Consider the following 20,856-nt stretch of genomic DNA (forward strand, 5'->3'; position numbering starts at 1 on the left):
TGTCCTCTGTCCTCCCTGATTCAGGACGTGCTGCAGAAGTTGGCAGTTGAAGATGGAAATGTGTCTGTCCATCTGCAGCGACTGGAGAGCTCACTGAGCCTGTTCGCTGAGGAGACCAACAGGAAGGAGCTGCTAGCCCACCTGGGCAGAATGGCTGTCGATTTCAACCGCCTTTCTTCCAAAGTGCAGAAGAACGAGTACAAGACCACCATCCTACAGGTAGGGGGCAGCATTCACTCTGCTGGGGCATTGATTAGTGATAACAGTGCATAATTTAAACATTTCCCATTTCAGCATCAAACACTCCCACTATAGATACAGAGTAAAGCACCCTCTACACTGTCCCCCCCATCAAACACTCCCAGGACAGGTACAGCACGGGGTTAGATACAGAGTAAAGTTCCCTCTACACTGTCCCCATCAAACACTCCCAGGACAGGTACAGCACGGGGTTAGATACAGAGTAAAGCTCCCTCTACACTGTCCCCCCCCCATCAAACACTCCCAGGACAGGTACAGCACGGGGTTAGATACAGAGTAAAGCTCCCTCTACACTGTCTCCCCATTAAACACTCCCAGGACAGGTACAGCACGGGGTTAGATACAGAGTAAAGCTCCCTCTACACTGTCCCCATCAAACACTCCCAGGACAGGTACAGCACGGGGTTAGATACAGAGTAAAGCTCCCTCTACACTGTCCCCCCATCAAACACTCCCAGGACAGGTACAGCACGGGGTTAGATACAGAGTAAAGCTCCCTCTACACTGTCCCCCCATCAAACACTCCCAGGACAGGTACAGCACAGGGTTAGATACAGAGTAAAGCTCCCTCTACACTGTCCCCATCAAACACTCCCAGGACAGGTACAGCACAGGGTTAGATACAGAGTAAAGCTCCCTCTACACTGTCCCCCCATCAAACACTCCCAGGACAGGTACAGCACGGGGTTAGATACAGAGTAAAGCTCCCTCTACACTGTCCCCCCATCAAACACGCCCAGGACAGGTACAGCACGGGGTTAGATACAGAGTAAAGCTCCCTCTACACTGTCCCCATCAAACACTCCCAGGACAGGTACCCCCTCCCCTGCCCCTCCCTCCCTCACCCCCTCCCCAGCCCTCACATCCCCTCCCTCACCCCCTCCCCAGCCCTCACATCCCCTCCCTCACTCCCTCCCTGACCCAATATTTGTTGCCCCTACATAATTGCCCCTTGAACCGAGTACCCTGTTCAGCCATTTCAGGGGCAGTTAAAAGTCAACCACATTGCTGGGGGTCTGTTTTTTAAATTAATTATTGGGATGAGGGCATCACTGGCTGGCCATTATTTATTACCCATTCCTAATTGCCCTGGAGAGCGTGGGGTGGTGAGCTGCCTTCGTGAATCACCACAGTCCATGTGGTGTAGGTACATCCATAGTGCTGTTTGAGAGGGAGTTTCAGGACTTTTAAAATCTATTAGTGTCACAAGTAGGCGAACATTAACACTGCAATGAAGGTCCCCTAGTTGCCCCACTCCAGCAGACACGGGGAGAATGTGCAAACTCTGCACGGACACTGACCCAAGCCGGGATTCGAACCCGGGTCCCTGCCGCTGTGAGGCAGCAGTGCCATCCCAGTAACAGTGAAGGAACAGGAATATAGTCCCGAGTCAGGGTGCTGTGGGGCTTGGCTGGATTTTATATTTTGTTTAATAATCACTCCAGTGATGCACCTTGGGATATTTCACTCTGTTAAAGATATTTTATAGTTTGAGATTTTAAATGGGGATGGTTGCTTTAGAAATAAGAATATCATTGAAAGGCAGTGGGATTGGACTGTGTGTGGGGGAGAATCTGAGCAATGCTGTGCTGATTGTATGCTGTGAGATTGTAAATGGGCTGATGGTTTTCTCTCTCTCTTGTCTCCCCCTCTCTCTCTCTCTCTCTCTCTCTTGTCTCCCCCTCTCTCTCTCTCTCTCTCTCTCTCTCTCTGGTCTCCCCCCCTCTCTCTCTCTCTCTCTCTCGTCTCCCCCTCTCTCTCTCTCTCTTGTCTCCCCCTCTCTCTCTCTCTTGTCTCCCCCTCTCTCTCTCTCTCTCTCGTCTCCCTCTCTCTCTCTCTCTCTCTCTTGTCTCCCCCTCTCTCTCTCTCTCTCGTCTCCTTCTCTCTCTCTCTCTCTCTCTCTTGTCTCCCTCTCTCTCTCTCTCTTTTGTCTCCCTCTCTCTCTCGTCTCCCCCTCTCTCTCTCTCTTGTCTCCTTCTCTCTCTCTCTTGTCTCCCTCTCTCTCTCTCTTTTGTCTCCCTCTCTCTCTCTCTCTCTTTTGTCTCCCCCTCTCTCTCTCTCTCTTTTGTCTCCCCCTCTCTCTCTCTCTCTCTCTTGTCTCCTTCTCTCTCTCTCTCTCTCTTGTCTCCCTCTCTCTCTCTCTCTCTTTTGTCTCCCTCTCTCTCTCTCTCTCTCTCTTTTGTCTCCCTCTCTCTCTCTCTCTTGTCTCCCCCTCTCTCTCTCTCTTTCTCTCATCTCCCCCCCCTTCTCTCGTCTCCCCTCTCTCTCTCTCTCTCTCTCGTCTCCCCCTCTCTCTCTCTCTCGTCTCCCCCCTCTCTCTCTCTCGTCTCCCCCTCTCTCTCTCTCTCTCTGTCTCCCCCCCCTCTCTCTTTTGTCCCCCCCCCTCTCTCTCTCTCTCTCTCTCTCTCGTCTCCCCCTCTCTCTCTCTCTCTCTTGTCTCCCCCTCTCTCCCCCTCTCTCTTGTCTCCCCCTCTCTCTTGTTTCAGACTCTCTGTGAACAGCTACAGAACGAAAATGAAGACCTTCGCAAGAAGTTGGAGGATGACCTCAATCTGAAGAATCAAATGATGGAGAAAATGAAGTACGTGGACAGGCTGAAACATCCATTTCCCGAAAACCTTCCACCATCTCCAAAAGCCCAAAGTGTCTATCCAGCCAAACAAATGGCCAATAACCTGGGATAAGAGTCACTGTCAGATGGACAAGTTTTTAGGTTGATTTAAGGAAAGCAGCTCTGGATTTCTTGAGGGTAAATTGTGTTGAGTGAAGTTGCTGGAGGAAGAGATAACATAGAGGGTCGATGAGGGCAGTGCTGTTGATGTGGTGTATGTGGATTTCCAAAGAGCATTGATACAGCATCACTCATCAGACTTACTCATAACTTAGAACTCATGGGACAAAAGAGATATGGATCTGGAATGAGCCAAGTGACGGGGAACAGAGAGCAGAATCATAGAATCCTACAGTGTAGTAGGAGGCCATTTAGCCCACTCCGTCTGCACCGACCACAATTCCACGCAGGCCCCATTCCCATAACCCTATGCATTTATCCTAGCTAGTCCCCCTGATACTAAGGAGCAATTTAGCATGGCCAATCCATCTAATCTTTGGACTGGGTGAATGGATGTTCTTTGGGTTGGAGGAAGGTTTGCGGTGGGTCAGTGTCGGGACTCTGGCTCTTTGTGGTATTAACAACTGTGACCTTGGCATACATGGGCACAATTTGAAAATGTGCAGACAAAACAAGACTTGGAAGTTGTGAGAATGAGGAATTTCTGATCGTTAAGGGAATTAAGGGTTATGGGGAGCAGGTGGGTAAGTGGAACTGATCCACTTCGGATCAGCCATGATCTTATTGAATGGCGGGGCAGGCTCGAAGGGCTAGGTGGCCTACTCCTGCTCCTATTTCTTATGTTCTTACGAGGAGGACAGTGCAGGAGTTCAGACGGACATGGACAATTTGGTGGAGTGGGTGGAGAAAGGTCAGATGAAGTTCAATTTAGAGAAATGATTCACGAGGTGATTAATTTTAGTGGTAAGAGCATGGAAACGCAAGATAAAATATTGAGTTTGACAATAAAGTGGGTGTAGGAGCAGAGGGAACTGGGTGAATATGTACACAGATCATTGAAGGTGGCAGGACAGGTGGAGAGAACCATTAATAAAGCGTATAGTATCCTGAGCTTTATTAATAGGGGTACAGAGTATAATAGGGGTATATATACAAGAACAAGGAGGTTATGCTGAACTTGTACAAGACACTGGTTGGACCTCAGCTGGAATACTGTGGACAGTTCCGGGCACCACAGATTTCTTAAGATTTGAATGCAGAAGAGCTTTCCAAGAATGTTTCCAGGTATGAGAAACCCCAGTTAAGAGGAGAGATTGGAGAGGTTGGGACTGTTCCACTCGGAGAGCAAAAAAGCCAAAAGGAGATTCGAGAGAGATACTCAAAATTATTGAGGGATCTGGACAGAGTAGAAAGGGAGAAACTGTTCCCACTGGTGCAAGGAGCGAGAAGGAGAGGCCGCAGATTTCGAGCAATTGGTAAAAGAAGCAAAACTGATATGAAAACGAGCTATTTTGCACTGAGGGTGGTTGGGATCTGGAATGCACTGCCTGAGAGTGTGGTTGGGGGCAGGTTCCATTGGGGTTTTGAAAGGGAACTGGACAGTTATTTGTAAAGGGTGAATGTTCAGTGCTCCTGAGAGAGGGCAGGAGAGTGGGACTTACTGAGTTTTGCATTCGGAGACCCGGTGTCCCCCTTCTGCACCGTAACAGCTCCGTGATTGCAGTGTTGTTACTGTTATAATGTAGGAAACACGGTAGCCAATTTGTGCACAGCAAGCTCCCACAAACAGTGATGCGATAATGACCAGAGAATCTGTGTTTGTGACGTGAGATGTGGGGTAAATGTGGTCCAGAGCCCAAGGGGTCAATCTCCAGGCTCTCCCGGGAAATAATGACATGAGGACCTTTCTCGTTGAGAGCTGACAGGGGCTGGCTTTAACTTCCTATCCAGGAGACGGCACCTCTGACAGTGCAGCACTCCCTCAGCCCGGGACAGGTGGTGGGAAAGGCCACGCCAACTGGGGGAGCACAAACCTCGATGGCCTTATATCAGAATCTCCATCTCCCCCCGCAGAATTCTGCAGCCTTCTGACAAGCCAAGCGGATGGCGTGGGGTGACCAGATGCCCCAAGAATCTCTTCAATTTTGCTCTTTTCCAACCCCCCCCCCCCCCCCCCCCCCCCCCCCACTGCAGATACGAGAATTTGGAGTTGAAGAAATTGGTGGCAGAGAAGATGGAGCAGAAAGAGGGGGTCCCGCAGGCCCCTGTATTCGAGGCTGCCTCGAAACACGAGCTGCCGGACAGATTACTGGAAGGAGCTGCACTGCAACAGGTGAGTAATCCACAGGCCCAGAACATTCTGCACTCGCCCACGCCTATTCCTGCACTAGCAAATTGCATTTTTGTGGCACCAGCAACCTCGGGAGGTTCCTCAAGTGTTATTGTGACCGTTACTGTTTATTTTGTGAAGTTGCAATGCAGGAAACCTGGCAACCGTTATCATGCACAGTAAGATCCCACAAACAGCAATGAGACAGTGGTCAGACAATGACCCTTGCCGACTCACACTGCCCCTCCTCCCGCCAACCCCCCCCACCAAAACCTTTTTGATGACTCCCCAAGCCCCCTCCCCTGCTCTTGCCCCACCCCATCCTCAGATCTACCCTGACTCCAATCGGGATCTGCTCCCCAGCGCCTCCCGACTTCCGGCTGCCCTTCTGAGCTCCTGCTCAGTGCTGCCCTCTCCGTCTGGTGGCAGGGGCTGGTCACTGCAGGGAGTCAGGAGTTGCGTCGCCCGCACTGACCAAGGCCCGCCTCTAGATGGAGCCTGGTACTGAGGTGAGTGCTGTAAATTTTATTTAAGGATGTAATTGTGTTTATCGATTGTATTTCGAACGGTGTATTACATTTCTGAAGTTATTGGGATGTGCTGTGCTTCACTTGTAAGCTTCAGTGTTACAACTTGTCCTGATTTTTCTGGAGAAGGAATGGCTTCACATCAATTTCTCCAGGAATCCGTCATTCACGTAAAGATATTTCAGGAATTTAATCAAGTGAGGACTTGCTGGAGTGAAGAGCTGGCTAAATTTTCCAAAATTTCCCAACGTACTGTGAATCTAACCCCGTGCTGTAATAAACTAAAGGCAAAATATTCAGGAATGCTGGAATCCGAAACAGAAAAATGCTGGAAAATCTCAGCGGGTCTGACAGCATCTGCGGAGAGAGAATAGAGCCAACGTTTCCAGTCTGGGTGACCCTTCCTCAGAGCTGAGAGCAAAGAAATTCAGACAAGATTTATTAGGGAGGTGATGGCCTATAGTGGGATTATCGCTAGATTACTAATCCAGAAACTCGGCTAACGTTCTGGGGAGCCTGGGTTCAAATCCTGGTGGTGGAATTTGAATTCAATAAAAATAATCTGGAATTAACGATTTACCGATGACCATGAAACCATTGCCGGAAAAACCCATCTGGTTCACTAATGTCCTTGAGGGAAGGAAATCTGCCATCTTTACCCGGTCTGGCCTACATGTGACTCCAGAGCCACAGCAATGTGGTTGACTCTCAAATGCCCTCCAAGGGTAACTAGGGATGGGCAATAAATGCTGGCCAGTCAGTGATGCCCATGTCCCATGGATGAATAAAAAAAGTACTGTGAGGGTAGGGAGCTATATTTAGACAAAGAGAATGTAAATGATGACGAAGAAGGTTCACTAGGCTGATACCGGAGATGAGGGGGTCGGCCTATGAAGAGAGACTAAATAGACTGGGTCTGTACTCGTTGGAGTTTAGAAGGCTGAGGGGGGGATCTTATAGAGACATATAAGGTAATGAAGGGGATGGATAAGGTAGAGGTAGGGAGATTCTTCCCACTTAGAAAGGATAGTAGGACTAGGGGGCACAGCCTCAAGATAAAGGGGGGCGGTTTAGAACGGAGTTGAGGAGGAACTTCTTCACTCAAAGGGTGGTGAATCTCTGGAATTCTCTGCCCGTTGAAGTGGTGGAGGCTGCCTCGCTAAATATATTTAAGTCGCGGGTAGATAGATTTCTGATAGACAAGGGAATTAAGGGTTATGGGGAGAAAGCGGGAAAGTGGAACTGATCCACTTCAGACCAGCCATGATCTTATTGAATGGCAGGGCAGGCTCGAAGGTCTAGATGGCCTACTCCTGCTCCTATTTCTTATGTTCTTATGAAGAAGGCTAAGAAGGTGCTAAAAGCGTGCATTAAGAGATCAGAACGTATGAATAACAGAACGCAGGTACAGATGGTTAAGGGGCTACTTGAGGAATGTGGCAATTGCCCTGTAGGAGGGCGAGGGCAGAAGATGGTGAGTGAGATTGGAGAAGTGGCAAAATGAGAATGAAAAATGATTAAAAATGGATGAATGAGGTGAAGAGAAGAAGTGAAATAAAATCAGTGGAGGTGGAGATGGCCTGGAAGTGTTGAACTCAGTGTTCAGTCTGGAAGGCTGTGGAAGATGAGGTGCTGTCCCTCCAGTTTGCGTTGGGGGTTCACTAGTGCGTTGCAAAAGGCCAAGGACACACACGTGGACAGGTGAGGGGGGGTGTGGGGTGTTGAAGTTGGAAGTGACCAGAAGGTCTGAGTCCAGCTTGCAGATGGAACGAGAGTGTTCAGCAAAGTGGTCACCCAGTCTACGTCCGGCTTCTCGGTGTAGACTGCACCACATCGGGAGCAGCGAATGCAATAGGCCAGATTTAACAAGGTGCCCGAGAAGTGCTGCTCCACCTGAAAGGGGTGTTTAGGCCCTGGGACAGTGAGCAGCGAGGAGGTGAAGGGGCAGGTACTGCACCTTCGGTTAATGCGTGGGAAAGGTGGCATGGACTTGGTGGGGTGAAGAGTGAGGACGTGGGAGATCCTGTCCTGGTTCTGGGAGGGGGTGAGAGCAGTGGCCCAGGGGTTGGGTCAGACACGGCTGAGAGCCTTGTCAACCACAACTGAGGAAAAAATAGACACGTTGACAGTGCTATTTTGGAAAGTGGCATCATCAGAACAGATGCGACGGAGATGAAGGAACTGAGAGAGTGGAATGGAGTCCTCACAGGGTGTTGAGGCGTGAAAAGCTGAAGTCAAAGAAGTTGCGGGAGTCGGTGGATGTGTAATAGATACTAGTGGACAGCCTATCACCAGAAATGAAGACCGAGAGGTCAAGGAAGGGAAGTGTCAGGGATGTGAAGGTGATAGAGGGGTGGAAATTGGAAGCAAAATTGATAAATTTTTCCAGGCTCAGATGAGAGCGTGAAGCGGCAACCTGGTGGGGGGGGAGGGGAGGTGCGTATGTGTAGAGAAGGACATTTCCAAGATTGGGGGAAAGGCAAATTGTGCGGAGGGTGTGGAGAGTCTGCAGAAGGATCTGGATAGGCTGGGCGAATGGGCCAGGAAATGGCAAATGGAATTTAATGTTGGCAAGTGTGAGGTGGTCCACTTTGGTAGGAAGAATGGTAGGAAGGACTATTACTTACGGGGTGAAAAACTGCAGCAGGCGACGGTGCAGAGGGACCTCGGGGTCCTTGTGCATGAGTCGCAAAAACCCAGCTTGCAGGTACAGCAGGTGGTCAGGAAGGCGAATGGGATGCTGGCCTTCATAGCGAAGGGGGATTGAATATAAAAGTAGGGAGGTCTTGCTGCAGCTGTATAGGGCATTGGTGAGGCCGCAACTGGAGTACTGTGTGCATTTTTGGGCGCCACACCTGCGCAAAGATATTTTGGCCTTGGAGGGAGTGCAGAGGAGGTTTACTAGGCTGATTCCGGAGTTGAGGGGGTTGAGCTATGAGGAGAGGCTGAATAAACTAGGCTTGTACTCGTTAGAGTTTAGAAGAATGAGGGGAGATCTCATTGAGACGTATAAGATGATGAATGGGATGGATAGGATAGAGGTGGAGAGACTCTTCCCGCTCAAAAAAGACAGTAGGACTAGGGGGCACAGCCTCAAGATAAAGGGGAGGCGGTTTAGAACGGAGTTGGGAGGAACTTCTTCACTCAAAGGGTGGTGAATCTCTGGAATTCTCTGCCCATTGAAGTGGTGGAGGCTGCCTCGCTAAATATTTTTAAGAAGCGGGTTGATGGGTTCTTGATAAGAGAGGGGATTAAGGGTTATGGGGAGAGGGCGGGAAAGTGGAACTGAGCCACGACAGATCAGCCATGATCTAATTGAATGGCGGGGCAGGCTCGAAGGGCTAGATGGCCTACTCCTGCTCCTATTTCTTATGTTCTTATGTTCTCATAATTAGATGATGAGGCATTTGACTACCATAAGAGAGTCATACAATGAGGGAGTACTCATTGTGCTGTACCTGTCCTGGGAGATGTTGATGGGGGACAGTGTAGAGGGAGCTTTACTCTGTATCTAACCCCGTGCTGTACCTGTCCTGGGAGTGTTTGATGGGGGGACAGTGTAGAGGGAGCTTTACTCTGTATCTAAACCCCGTGCTGTACCTGTCCTGGGAGTGTTTGATGGGGGACAGTGTAGAGGGAGCTTTACTCTGTATCTAACCCCGTGCTGTACCTGTCCTGGGAGTGTTTGATGGGGACAGTGTAGAGGGGGCTTTACTCTGTATCTAACCCCGTGCTGTACCTGTCCTGGGAGTGTTTGATGGGGACAGTGTAGAGGGAGCTTTACTCTGTGCTGATAGTGTTGGATTTTCCCTTGAACACAGTTAAAAGTAGAAGTTTATTTATTTATTAGTGTCACAAGTAGGCTTACATTAACACTGCAATGAAGTTACTGTGAAAATCCCTAATCACCACATTCTGGTGCCTGTTCGGGTACACTGAGGGAGAATTTAGCATGACCAATGTACTTAATCACAGATTAGTGATTTGTATGATGAAATACGTTGGTAATTTATAATTATGGATATTTCCTTGTTTTAATGACTTCAAAAACAACTGAACAGCAGGGATCCAGTGAGAAAAATGTATTGGAGGCATGGAAAAGAAAGTCACAGCCTTGGAACAGCAGCGAAAAGAGGTCAGCATTGCCAGAGTTATGTGTGTCTGTGTGCCCGTCCGTGCATGCACTTGTGCATGTGTGTGCTTACACATTTGCGTATGTTTGTGTCTCTCTCCCTCTCCCCTTCTCCCTCGCTCTGTGGCTGGTCCTCCCACTCACTCTGTCGCTTTGTCTCTCTCATTTGCTCGGCTGAGCCCTGTTGCCCTCACTCTCCCTGCTCTTACTTGTCACCTCGCTCTTTGACCTCACCTGCACTCTCTGGCCCAGGTTCTTGCACTCTCTCTCTCTCTCTCTCTCTCTCTCTCTCACTCGCTCTGTTTAACATTTATCTGTCATCGCTTCTTGTAGAATGTTTTTTTGTTTCTAATGGTCTAATGTTTAATTTCTAGCTTTTGGAGGTGAACAAACAGTGGGATCAGCAATTCCGGAGTATGAAGCAGCAATACGAGCAAAAGGTAAAACCGTAAAGGGCTCGCGATTCCTCTGGGAATTGGGAAAGGAGGGAAAAGCAGCCCGTTATTATCCGGGCTGAGATAAAAGATTCACAGAAACCAAATACTGCGGGTGCTGGGAGTCTGAAAGAAAGAGAGAAAGTTCTGGAAACGTGCAGCAGGTCTGGCAGCGTCTGTGGGGATGGGAACAGAGTTAACGGGTGGAATCTACTCGAGGCCGAGAGAGAGAGGTTTCTGACAGACAAGGTGTCCTGGGTTAAGGTGGGGGTCAGACGGCAAAGTGGGGTTGAGACCACAGCCAGATCAGCCATGATCTTATCGAAGGCTGGAACAGACTGATCAGGCCCAATGGCCTCCTGCAGCTCCCAAGTCCTGTGTTTCTGTGTTAGGTGAAAGGAGATGGTTTTGATTTGATTTATTATTGGTGCGCGGGGTCCTTAATTATGCTGGTCGCTTTCCCGAGGCACGGGAGGTGTAGACAGAGTCACTGGGTGGGAGGCTGGTTTGTGTGATGGACTGGGCTACGTTCACAACAGTTTGTAGTTTCTTTGCCGTCTTGGGCAGAGCAGGAGCCCATACCAAGCTGTGAAATTTCCTTGGTCTTCTGAGAAAGTAGAGGCATTGATGGGCTTTCTGCCCCCCCACCCCATCAATCCCATTATCTCTCTCACAATCCACCAGTTACTGGTTAAGCCTCACTGTTTCCCTACAATACAGGCCCTTTCCCAATCCCTCTCCGCAATCGCTTCATAGAAAATCCATGTTTTCCCCCACCCTGACTATCTGGGTGAGAGTGGCCAGGGGCTGGTAACCCAGGGTTAATGCTCTGGGGAGCTGGCTTCAAATCCCACCAAGGCAGGAAGTGAAATCTGAATTCAGCTTAAAAAGCAAAAAGAAATGAATTGATTGTGTAAAAACCCATCGATATCCTTTAGGGAAGGAAGTCGGCCTAATCCGGAACAATACGGATAACTCTGAAATGCCAGTCAATTAAGGGATAATTAGGGATGGGTAATAAATGCTGGCCCAGCCAGTGACACCCACACCCTATAAATGAATTAAACTAAAGATCAAATTCTGTTTAATGAACACTTTGGCAGTGGGGAGGTGGGGGGGGAGTTATTACTTTATAGATGCTGGGTGGATGTAACTGGGAATTATTTCTAGAAGTTCAGTTCCATTGCCTACCACTAGATGGGAGTGTTTAGCAGGAAAACTCCGCTGACGCTTCCCGAGATTGTGTTCGGAATGTTAGAACGTTCAAAGCCGGTGGGATTTTCCCATCCCGCTGCAGTGAATGGGGATCTGGCTGAGTGCCAAATTCTCCGTCCGCGCTGCAGCGGGAGTGTGGCGTGAACGGCTGGTCAGATCGCACCCTGTGGCTTTGCTCGAGTTGGGACAGATTCCCCCTCTCTGGAACCTCACTCCACCTCCCTGCCGCCTCTCCCCTCCTCCCCCCGTCGCCCCTCCCCTTCTCTCCGCCACCCCCTCCCCCACGCTCTCCACCGCCCCCTCCCCCACGCTCTCCGCCGCCCCCTCCCCCACGCTCTCCGCCGCCCCTCCCCCACGCTCTCCGCCGCCCCTCCCCCACGCTCTCCACCGCCCCCTCCCCCACGCTCTCCACCGCCCCCTCCCCCACGCTCTCCACCGCCCCCTCCCCCACGCTCTCCACCGCCCCCTCCCCCACGCTCTCCGCCGCCCCCTCCCCCACGCTCTCCGCTGCCTTTTAATCCACAGAATCTGATGCTTGTGTAGCGACGGGAGAAGCAGAGATTGTTCCGATTGGGACAGACAAGCTCACTGGAGGCCTTCAGAAGGGAAGAAAGTGAATTCCAGTGGATTCTGGCATCTGAAACCAAAAGAGAAAATGCTGGAAAATCTCAGCGGGTCTGGCAGCGTCTGTACAGAGAGAAAAGAGCTGCCGTTTCGAGTCCAGATGTTGTGACAAATAGCTGTGGGGCGAGTGATGTGAATTTGGTTAAAGATTTAGTTTATTATTGTCACATGTATTGGGATATAGTGAAAAGTATTGTTTCTTGCGAGCTATAAAACTTTGACAAAGCGTCACCTGGACTGGAAACGGGAGCTCTTTTCTCTCCTTACAGATGCTGCCAGACCTGCTGAGATTTTCCAGCATTTTCTCTTTTGCCTTCAAAATGGAGATATTCTTTTGAAAGCAAAATCAGGAGAGACTGATTCCAGCGGGAGATTTAAGAAAATTGGCAGGAGGACCAGAGCCAGGGGAGCGGAAATGGGGTTGTGGGGGGGGGGGGGGTGAGAAATGGGGTTGTGGGGGGGGGAGCGAAGTGAATTTGGTGTAAGATTTGATTTATTATTGTCGCGTGTGTTAACATACAGTGAAAAGTATTGTTTCTTGTGTGCTATACAAAGCATACCATTCATAGAGAAGGAAAGGAGAGAGTGCAGAATGTAATGTTGCAGTCATAGGGTGTAGAGAAAGATCAACTCAATGCGGGGTAGGTCCATTCAAAAGTCTGACAGCAGCAGGGAAGAAGCTGTTCTTGAGTCGGTTGGTACGTCACCTTAGGCTTTTGTATCTTTTTCCCGACGGAAGAAGGTGGAAGAGAGAATGTCCGGGGTGCGTGGGGTCCTTGATTATGCCGGCTGCTTTTCCGAGGCAGCGGGATGCTACGATCCCTGGCAGGATGGGTGGGGGCAGATTCAATAATAATTTCCTCCAAAAGGGAGCTGGGGAAATGCCAGGCAGGGCTGTGTGGGACCCGCTCTTCCAAAGGGCTGGCATGGACAGGGTGGGCCGAATGGCGGTCTCTCTGTGTTGTCACCAGTTGTGATGTTCTGGGTTTGAAAATTCCCACCATGCCTCAGATCTCGTGGCGAATCAGTAGGCGGCCATTCAGCCCATCAGATCTGTGCCAACAGTGGAACTGTCGAGAATGAATCGAGTGAGGATCGCAACGTCTCCCCGGATTCTGACCAATCTTCTCTTGTGTGAAATCAGATAGTGACTCTGAGACAGCGACTGGCCACAGCTCAGAGGGAGCTGAACGACCGAGAGAACGGCTGCGAGGAGAAACAGAAGGACTTTGACAAGATGCTGCTGTTGGCAAAATCAAAGATCGAAAATGGAGAGGTACAAAGTCCGTGAGTCTGCGTCGCACAGGAGAGCATAAAATATATCAGAACAGGAGTAAACCCTTAAACCTGCTCCACTATTCAATACCAGCATGGGCGGCACGGTAGCACTGTGGTTAGCACTGCTGCTTCACAGCTCCAGGGACCTGGGTTCGAATCCCGGCTCAGGTCACTGTCTGTGTGGAGTTTGCACATTCTCCCCATGTCTGCCTGGGTTTCCCTCCCACTGTCCAAAGATGCGTGGGGGGTTAGGTTGATTGGCCATTCTAACTTGCCCCTTAGTGTCCCGGGATGTATAGGTTAGAGGGATTAGTGGGTAAATATGTAGGGATGTGGTGATAGGGCCTAGATGGGATTGTGATTGGCGCAGACTCGATGGGTCGAATAGCCTCTTTCTGCACTATAGGATTCTATGAGTGGTTAGCACTGCTGCTTCACAGCGCCAGGGACCTGAGTTCAATCCCCGGCTCGGGTCACTGTCTGTGTGGAGTTTGCATGTTCTCCCTGTGTCTGTGGGTTTCCTCTGGGTGCTCCAGTTTCCTCCCACAGTCCAAAGATGTGCAGGTTAGGTGGATTGGCCACGCTAAATTGCCCAAGGTATCATGGAGACTAATTAGGGTAAAATGTGTGAGGGTATGCCTGGATGGGATTGTGATCGGCGCAGACTCGATGGGCTGAATGGCTTCCTTCTGCACTGTATGATCTTCAATCTCAACTCTACTTTTCCGCTCAGTCCCCGTGTCCCTTAATTCCCCAAAAATCCATCTTATCTCAGCCTTAAATCAATGGTGGAGGATCCACAACCCTCCAAAGTAGACAATTCCAGAGAAATAATATTTCTTATGTTCTTATTTCATGTTCCCTTTTTTGCTCTCCTGGATTTTCCGGGTCGAACGGCCCTGATGGTCGCCTGACTCTCGGGTTTTTCCTCTCTCTCCGTCTCTGGGTCACACGGCTATTGGCTCTGTCTGATGGGGGTGGAGGTAGGGGAGGTGTGGGGTGGGGTGGGTGGGGTGGGGTTGCTGCGACGGAGAGGCTACTCCATTTCGATCTCCAATGATGGCAGATTCCACCGAGAAATCTTTCCCTGTCTCTCTCCCACTTCTCCCCTCAGAGTGAAAAGGAAAAGTGTTTGGTGAAATTAAGGAACTGAAGCAGAGGAACCAGTGTCTGCAGAACCAGCTCCAACCCCTGACCAAGCAGAGGGAATACCAGGAGAAAGAAATCCAGCGCCTCAACAAGGTGAGTTATGGAGTGTCCCTGCGGGCCTCGGATTAGCACAGGCTCGATCCTCCCACAGGAAAGTAGAACGTTAACACTTTGCCATCCCTGCCTTCCGCACAGCAGTGCTAATCTTAGAATCCCTACAGTGCAGAAGGAGGCCATTTGATCCATCGAGTCTGCACCAACCACAATCCCACCCTATTTCCGTAACCCCACATATTTACCCTGCTAAATCCCCAATTTGGCATGGCTAATCCACCTAACCAGCACAGCTTCCGGAGCACCCGGAGGAAACCCACGTAGACACGGGGAGGACGTGCAAACTCCACGCAGACAGTGACCCAAGCCGGGAATCGAACCCGGGTCCCTGGCGCTGTGAGGCAGCAGTGCTAACCCACTGTGCCGCCGTGCCAGGCTGTCTCTTTATTTGGCTCAGTTTCCCCAGTCATCCGGTCTCTGACTCGGGGAGGATGAGCTCCAGTCGATTCAGTAAAAGGCCATGTGAATGTTATCTGGTTCACCAGAGTTCGTGGTGTGAGCGGGACTCTGCCCCCTGAGCCACGTCGCGCTCTCGACTGGCATTGATTGGATAAGGCGGGACTTCCGCCTCTCAATGGGGATTTGCTGGCAAATCTCCAGTCCCTCCAGTTACAGTGCTGCACTGGGCTGGAAGAGGTTGCCTGTCACTAAGTTTTCAAGTTTAAAGTTTACTTATGAGCGTCACCAGTAGGCTTACATTAACACTGCAATGAAGTTACTGTGAAAATCCCCTGGTCGCCACACTCCAGCGCCTGTTGGGCTACGCTGAGGGAGAATTTAGCACAGCCAACACACCTAAACCGGCGTGCCTTTCGGGCTGTGAAGGGAAACTGAAGGAAACCCACGCAGGCACGGGGAGAATGTGCAGACTCCACTCCGACAGTGACCCAAGCCGGGAATCGAACCCGGGTCCCTGGCACTGTGAGGCAGCAGTGCTAACCCACTGTGCCACCCTGCTGCCCCTGGAGTGGAGCTTAAATGTCAGGGCTCCCAGGGCAGGGAACACCCCAGGGAGGGGGGGGTCACTGGAGAGGGGATAATTGGGGTCTTGGGGGATTGGCAGACGGGGAGGAAGGTTTGGAGGTCACCGGGCCTTAAGGGGAGGGTGCACCCCCCACTTGCTCCCCTCCCCCCACCAAGTCAGAAGCCCTTCATTTCTTACCCTGTTCCCCTCCTCTCCCTCACTTCAGCCAGTCTTCCTCCTGTCATTGGTGTGTTTTGAACAGGAACTCTTTCTCCCTTTCTCCCTACAGGCCTTGGAAGATGCTCTAACGGCCCAATCGCCCACTCCACATCCTCCTGTGTTCAGCAGTTCCGGGGAATCCTGCATGAACACCAGGAGGACTGAGCTCCTGACACAGATTGAAGTCCTCAAACAGCAGGTGAGTCCAACCTTTCTTGCAAACCTGTTTCTTTCTCTTTTCTTATTGCTGCTGTCTCCATCGCTTTGCCCTTCTTCCTAATTCTGTAATTTCCTCCAAATCTACGCCCTGTCCCGACCTCTGAGATCTCCTGTGATCCAACATGCCTGTGAAACCTCCTTTGCTATTCTGCTTCTGGCTTCTTGAACATTCCCGATTTTCATCGCTCCATGTTCAATTGCCTGATGGGCAGCACGGTGGCGCAGTGGGTTAGCACTGCTGCCTCATAGCACCAGGGACCCAGGTTCGATTCCAGCCTCGGGTCACTGTCTATGTGGAGTTTGCACATATAAATAGACAATATTCATTCAATGTGTCTGCCATTTCCTTATCCTTCATCATAATTTATCCTGTTTCTGCGTCTAAGGCTTTAGCTACCCTCCTTTTTTTATACGTTTGCTAAAGCTCTTGCAATCTTTTTTAATAAACTTGGCTAATTCGCACTCATGTTCTAATTTACATAAGAACATAAGAAATAGGAGCAGGAGTAGGCCATCTAGCCCTTCGAGCCTGCCCCGCCATTCAATAAGATCATGGCTGATCTGTCGTGGCTCAGTTCCACTTTCCCGCCCTCTCCCCATAACCCTTAATCCCTTCTCTTATCAAAAACCCATCAACCCGCTTCTTAAAAATATTTAGCGAGGCAGCCTCCACCACTTCAACGGGCAGAGAATTCCAGAGATTCACCACCCTTTGAGTGAAGAAGTTCCTCCTCAACTCCGTTCTAAACCGCCTCCCCTTTATCTTGAGGCTGTGCCCCCTAGTCCTACTGTCTTTTTTGAGCGGGAAGAGTCTCTCCACCTCTATCCTATCCATCCCATTCATCATCTTATACGTCTCAATGAGATCTCCCCTCATTCTTCTAAACTCTAACGAGTACAAGCCTAGTTTATTCAGCCTCTCCTCATAGCTCAATCCCCTCAACTCCGGTATCAGCCTAGTAAACCTCCTCTGCACTCCCTCCAGGGCCAAAATATCCTTGCGCAGGTGCGGCGCCCAAAACTGCACACAGTACTCCAGCTGCGGCCTCACCAATGCCCTATACAGCTGCAGCAAGACCTCCCTACTTTTATATTCAATCCCCCTCGCTATGAAGGCCAGCATCCCATTCGCCTTCCTGACCACCTGCTGCACCTGCAAGCTGGGTTTTTGCGACTCATGCACAAGGACCCCGAGGTCCCTCTGCACCGTCGCCTGCTGCAGTTTTTCACCACGTAAGTAATAGTCCTTCCTACCATTCTTCCTACCAAAGTGGACCACCTCACACTTGCCAACATTAAATTCCATTTGCCATTTCCTGGCCCATTCGCCCAGCCTATCTAGATCCTTCTGCAGACTCTCCACACCCTCCGCACAATTTGCCGTTCCCCCAATCTTGGTGTCATCAGCAAATTTCGACACCCTGCACTCGGTTCCCTCCTCCAGATCATCTATATAAATGGTAAATAGCTGAGGCCCCAGCACCGACCCCTGGGGCACCCCACTAGTCACCATCCGCCAATCCGAATAGCACCCATTGACCCCCACTCTCTGCCTCCTATTTGACAACCAATCCTCTATCCACGCTAACACCCTACCCCCAACAATTTGGTATCCTTGAACCTGTCCTGATGAGTGCAAGGCACAAAGCTTCGATGAGCTGTCTCTTTTTTCTTCAGCAGTGGTTGAGCGATTAATTTAGTGAAGCAATCACGAGTTACAGTCTCGGAGTGGCACGGTGGCATAGTGGTTAGCACTGCTGCCTCACAGCACCAGGGATCCTGGGTTCGATTCCCGGCGTGGATCACTGAGTGTGTGAAGTTTGCACATTCTCCCCGTGCCTGCGTGGGTTTCCTCCGGATGCCGTGGTTTCCTCCCACACTCCAAAGATGCGCGGGTTAGGTGGATTGGCCATGCTAAATTGCCCCTTAGTGTCAGGGGGACCAGCTAGGGTAAAGACATGGGGTTATGGGATTGCGGCTGGTACAGACACGATGGGCTGAGTGGCCTCTTTCTCTGCACTGTAGAGATTGTAAGGATTCTGTGTAAAGTTTGGAGTCGAAAAAAGAGGCAAAACGAAAACAACTCTTTAAAAATAGCACCTTGGGATTGAAGTGTTTTGGGTTTGAAGTTCTCGAGATGTAACGGTGACTTGGTACGGTAAATAGAGACAAACCCTTTCCCAGAGGCAAGGCCTACAGATCCGGAAATCTGAAAAGCAAACAGAAAACACTGGGATTGGCAATAAATGCTGGCGGCCAGCAACGCCCATGTCCCGAGAATAAATAAACAAGAATGAACAGTTTCAGGCCGAAATCACTTGTCGTCAGAACTCTTTCATCAGAGCAGTTCCAGTGAAAGTCACCTTGATCGGAAATGTTTAACCCCGAGGTGATCTTAGCTGTTCCAATGAAAGAGTTCTGGCGAGTTAACCCTGCCTGTCTCCACCGATGGTCCCTGACTTGCTGAGAAATGATTTCCGCTGGGTGGGGAGCCGAGGGGTGGAATTTTCACGTCCCACCCACCACGGGAATCGTAGCAGGGTTGGTTGGGGGGGGTGGTGGGACTGTGCAAAAGTTGGTTGACCTTGGATGGGATTTTCTGGTCTTGGAGCGAGCGCGACTGGGAAATCCTGCTCCAGGACTGATAGGCAAAGGCCGGAATTTTACCGGCACGCCCGGCCGCGAGGCTCGGGGAATGGCATTCCTTGGATGGGATCGGACGTGCCGGTAAAACACTGCCCAAGGTCTGAAAGTTAGAGTCACGTTTTTCACGCATGTCGTCGAGTAACACTTTTTACCCACAGCGGGTGACAGAAGTTTGGAACTCCCTCCCTCAAACGACTGTCAATGCTGGGTCTGCGTGGGTTTCCTCCGGGTGCTCTGGGTTTCCCCCCACAGTCTGAAGGTGTGCGGGTTAGGTGGATTGGCCATGCCAAATTTATCCCTTAGTATCAGGGGGATTAGCAGGGCAAATACGTGGGGTTGTGGGGATAGGGTCTGGGTGGGATTGTTCTCCGTGCAGGCAGATGGTCCAAATCGACAATGGTTTCATGGTCATCGGTAGATTCTTAATTCCTGATATTTTTAGTTGAATTCAAATTCCACCATCTGCTGTGACAGGATTCGAACCCAGGTCCCCAGAACGTTAGCTGAGTTTCTCTGGATTCATAGTCTAGCGATTGTATCACTAGGCCATCGTCTCTCCCTCACCCCAGCCACCCTGATCTTGTCATGTTATGTGCCACTGTAAATACTGTAGAGGAGTGGCCAGAAGCTAAAGGGTCACTGATAAACACAGTGTGTGGGGGAAAATTAACTGTGGTCGATGGAGTTCAGTGTGGGGCCATTCACTTTGGACTTAGCAAAGATAGACAAGATTACCTCCTGAAACAGTGAGCAACTGGGACCTGTGGAAATTGTCAAAAGTCAGTGGTCAGGAAATGAAAAGTATTTGAAAAGGCTAACACAACGTTGACCCTTATCCCTGGAGGGTGTGGTGACAGTGGTTAGCACTGCTGCCTCACACAGTGCCAGGGACCCAGGTTCAATCTCAGCCTCGGGTCACTGTCTGACAGAGACTGCACATTCTCCCCGTGTCTGCGTGGGTTTCCTCCGGGTGCTCCAGTTTCCTCCCACAGTCTGAAAGACGTGCTGGTTAGAGTGCATCAGCCATGCTAAATTCTCCCTCAGTGAACCCGAACAGGGACCGGAGTGTGGCGATTTTCACAGTAACTTCATTGCAGTGTTAACGTAAGACTACTTGTGACACTGATAAATAAAAAAATCTTTAAAATCCAAGTATACTATTTCTCGTGGTTTACCCTTTGTCTACCTGACTAGTTCCAGCCTCAAAAAAGCTCTAATAAATTTGGCATTTCCAATAAGATTCAAAAAAACTTTTAATTTGTATAAACAAGTTGACTTTGAATTTTAGCAAATTACAATTAGTGTGTCCACTATCTCTGCAGGTAGCTCTTTTGAACCCTGGGCTACAGGTCACCGGGTTAGTTAGGCTTGTAGTTCCTTACATTTTCCGATATTTTTCATTGCTGATGTTAATTACCATAAGTTCCTCACTGAACCCCTTATATATCCAATAATTCTGGTATGTAACTTGTATCTTTTACTGTGGGGGCATGCGTCTAATATTTATTCAATGTGTCTGCCATTTCCTTATCCTCCATGATAATTTATCCTGTTTCTGCATCTAAAGCTTTAGCTACTCTCCTCCTTTTTATGTTATTTGCTGAAGCTTTTGCAATTTCTTTCAATAATCCTGACTAATTCACGCTCGTTTTAGTTTGGTATTCTTGTATCTGTCCTGATGGGTGCAAGGCACAAATGAGATGTCTTTTTTTTTCAGCAGGAGTCAAGTTATTAACTTAGTAAAGTAATCATGAGTTACCGTCCCTGAATGGCACAGTGATTAGCATTGCTGCCTCACAGCGCCAGGAATCCCAGGTTCGATTCCCAGCTTGGATCTCTACCTCTGTCAAGTTTACATATTCTTCCTGTGCCTGCGTAGATTTCCTCCGGGTGCTATGGGTTCCTCCCACACTCCAAAGATGCGCGGGTTAGGTGGATTGGCCATGCTAAATTGCCCCTTAGTGTCAGGGGGACCAGCTAGGGTAAAGACATGGGGTTATGGGAGTAGGGACTTGGTGGGATTGTGGCTGGTGCAGACACGATGGGCTGAATGGCCTCTTTCTCTGCACTGTAGAGATTGTAAGGATTCTGTGTAAAGTTTGGAGTCGAAAGAAAAGGCAAAACAAAAATAACTCTTTAAAAAAATAGCACCTCGGGATTGAAGTGTTTTGGG

At 49.9% G+C, this 20,856-nt stretch overlaps 1 protein-coding gene across 1 annotated transcript in view; it reads left to right on the forward strand.

Annotated features, from left to right (window-relative positions):
- The window catches only part of tnip1 (TNFAIP3 interacting protein 1), a 47,449-nt gene that overhangs the window by 12,958 nt on the left and 13,635 nt on the right, over positions 1 to 20,856 (forward strand). Inside the window, 10 exon segments of the mRNA XM_080201263.1 lie at positions 25 to 219; positions 2,748 to 2,842; positions 5,027 to 5,164; positions 9,729 to 9,778; positions 9,781 to 9,824; positions 10,196 to 10,261; positions 13,239 to 13,370; positions 14,487 to 14,505; positions 14,508 to 14,614; positions 15,889 to 16,017. Of these exon segments, the coding sequence (XP_080057389.1) occupies positions 25 to 219; positions 2,748 to 2,842; positions 5,027 to 5,164; positions 9,729 to 9,778; positions 9,781 to 9,824; positions 10,196 to 10,261; positions 13,239 to 13,370; positions 14,487 to 14,505; positions 14,508 to 14,614; positions 15,889 to 16,017 (975 nt within the window).

This window comes from Carcharhinus amblyrhynchos, chromosome 13 (genome assembly GCF_965287045.1).
Source record: "Carcharhinus amblyrhynchos chromosome 13, sCarAmb.v2.hapA, whole genome shotgun sequence".
Lineage (NCBI taxonomy): Eukaryota > Metazoa > Chordata > Chondrichthyes > Carcharhiniformes > Carcharhinidae > Carcharhinus > Carcharhinus amblyrhynchos.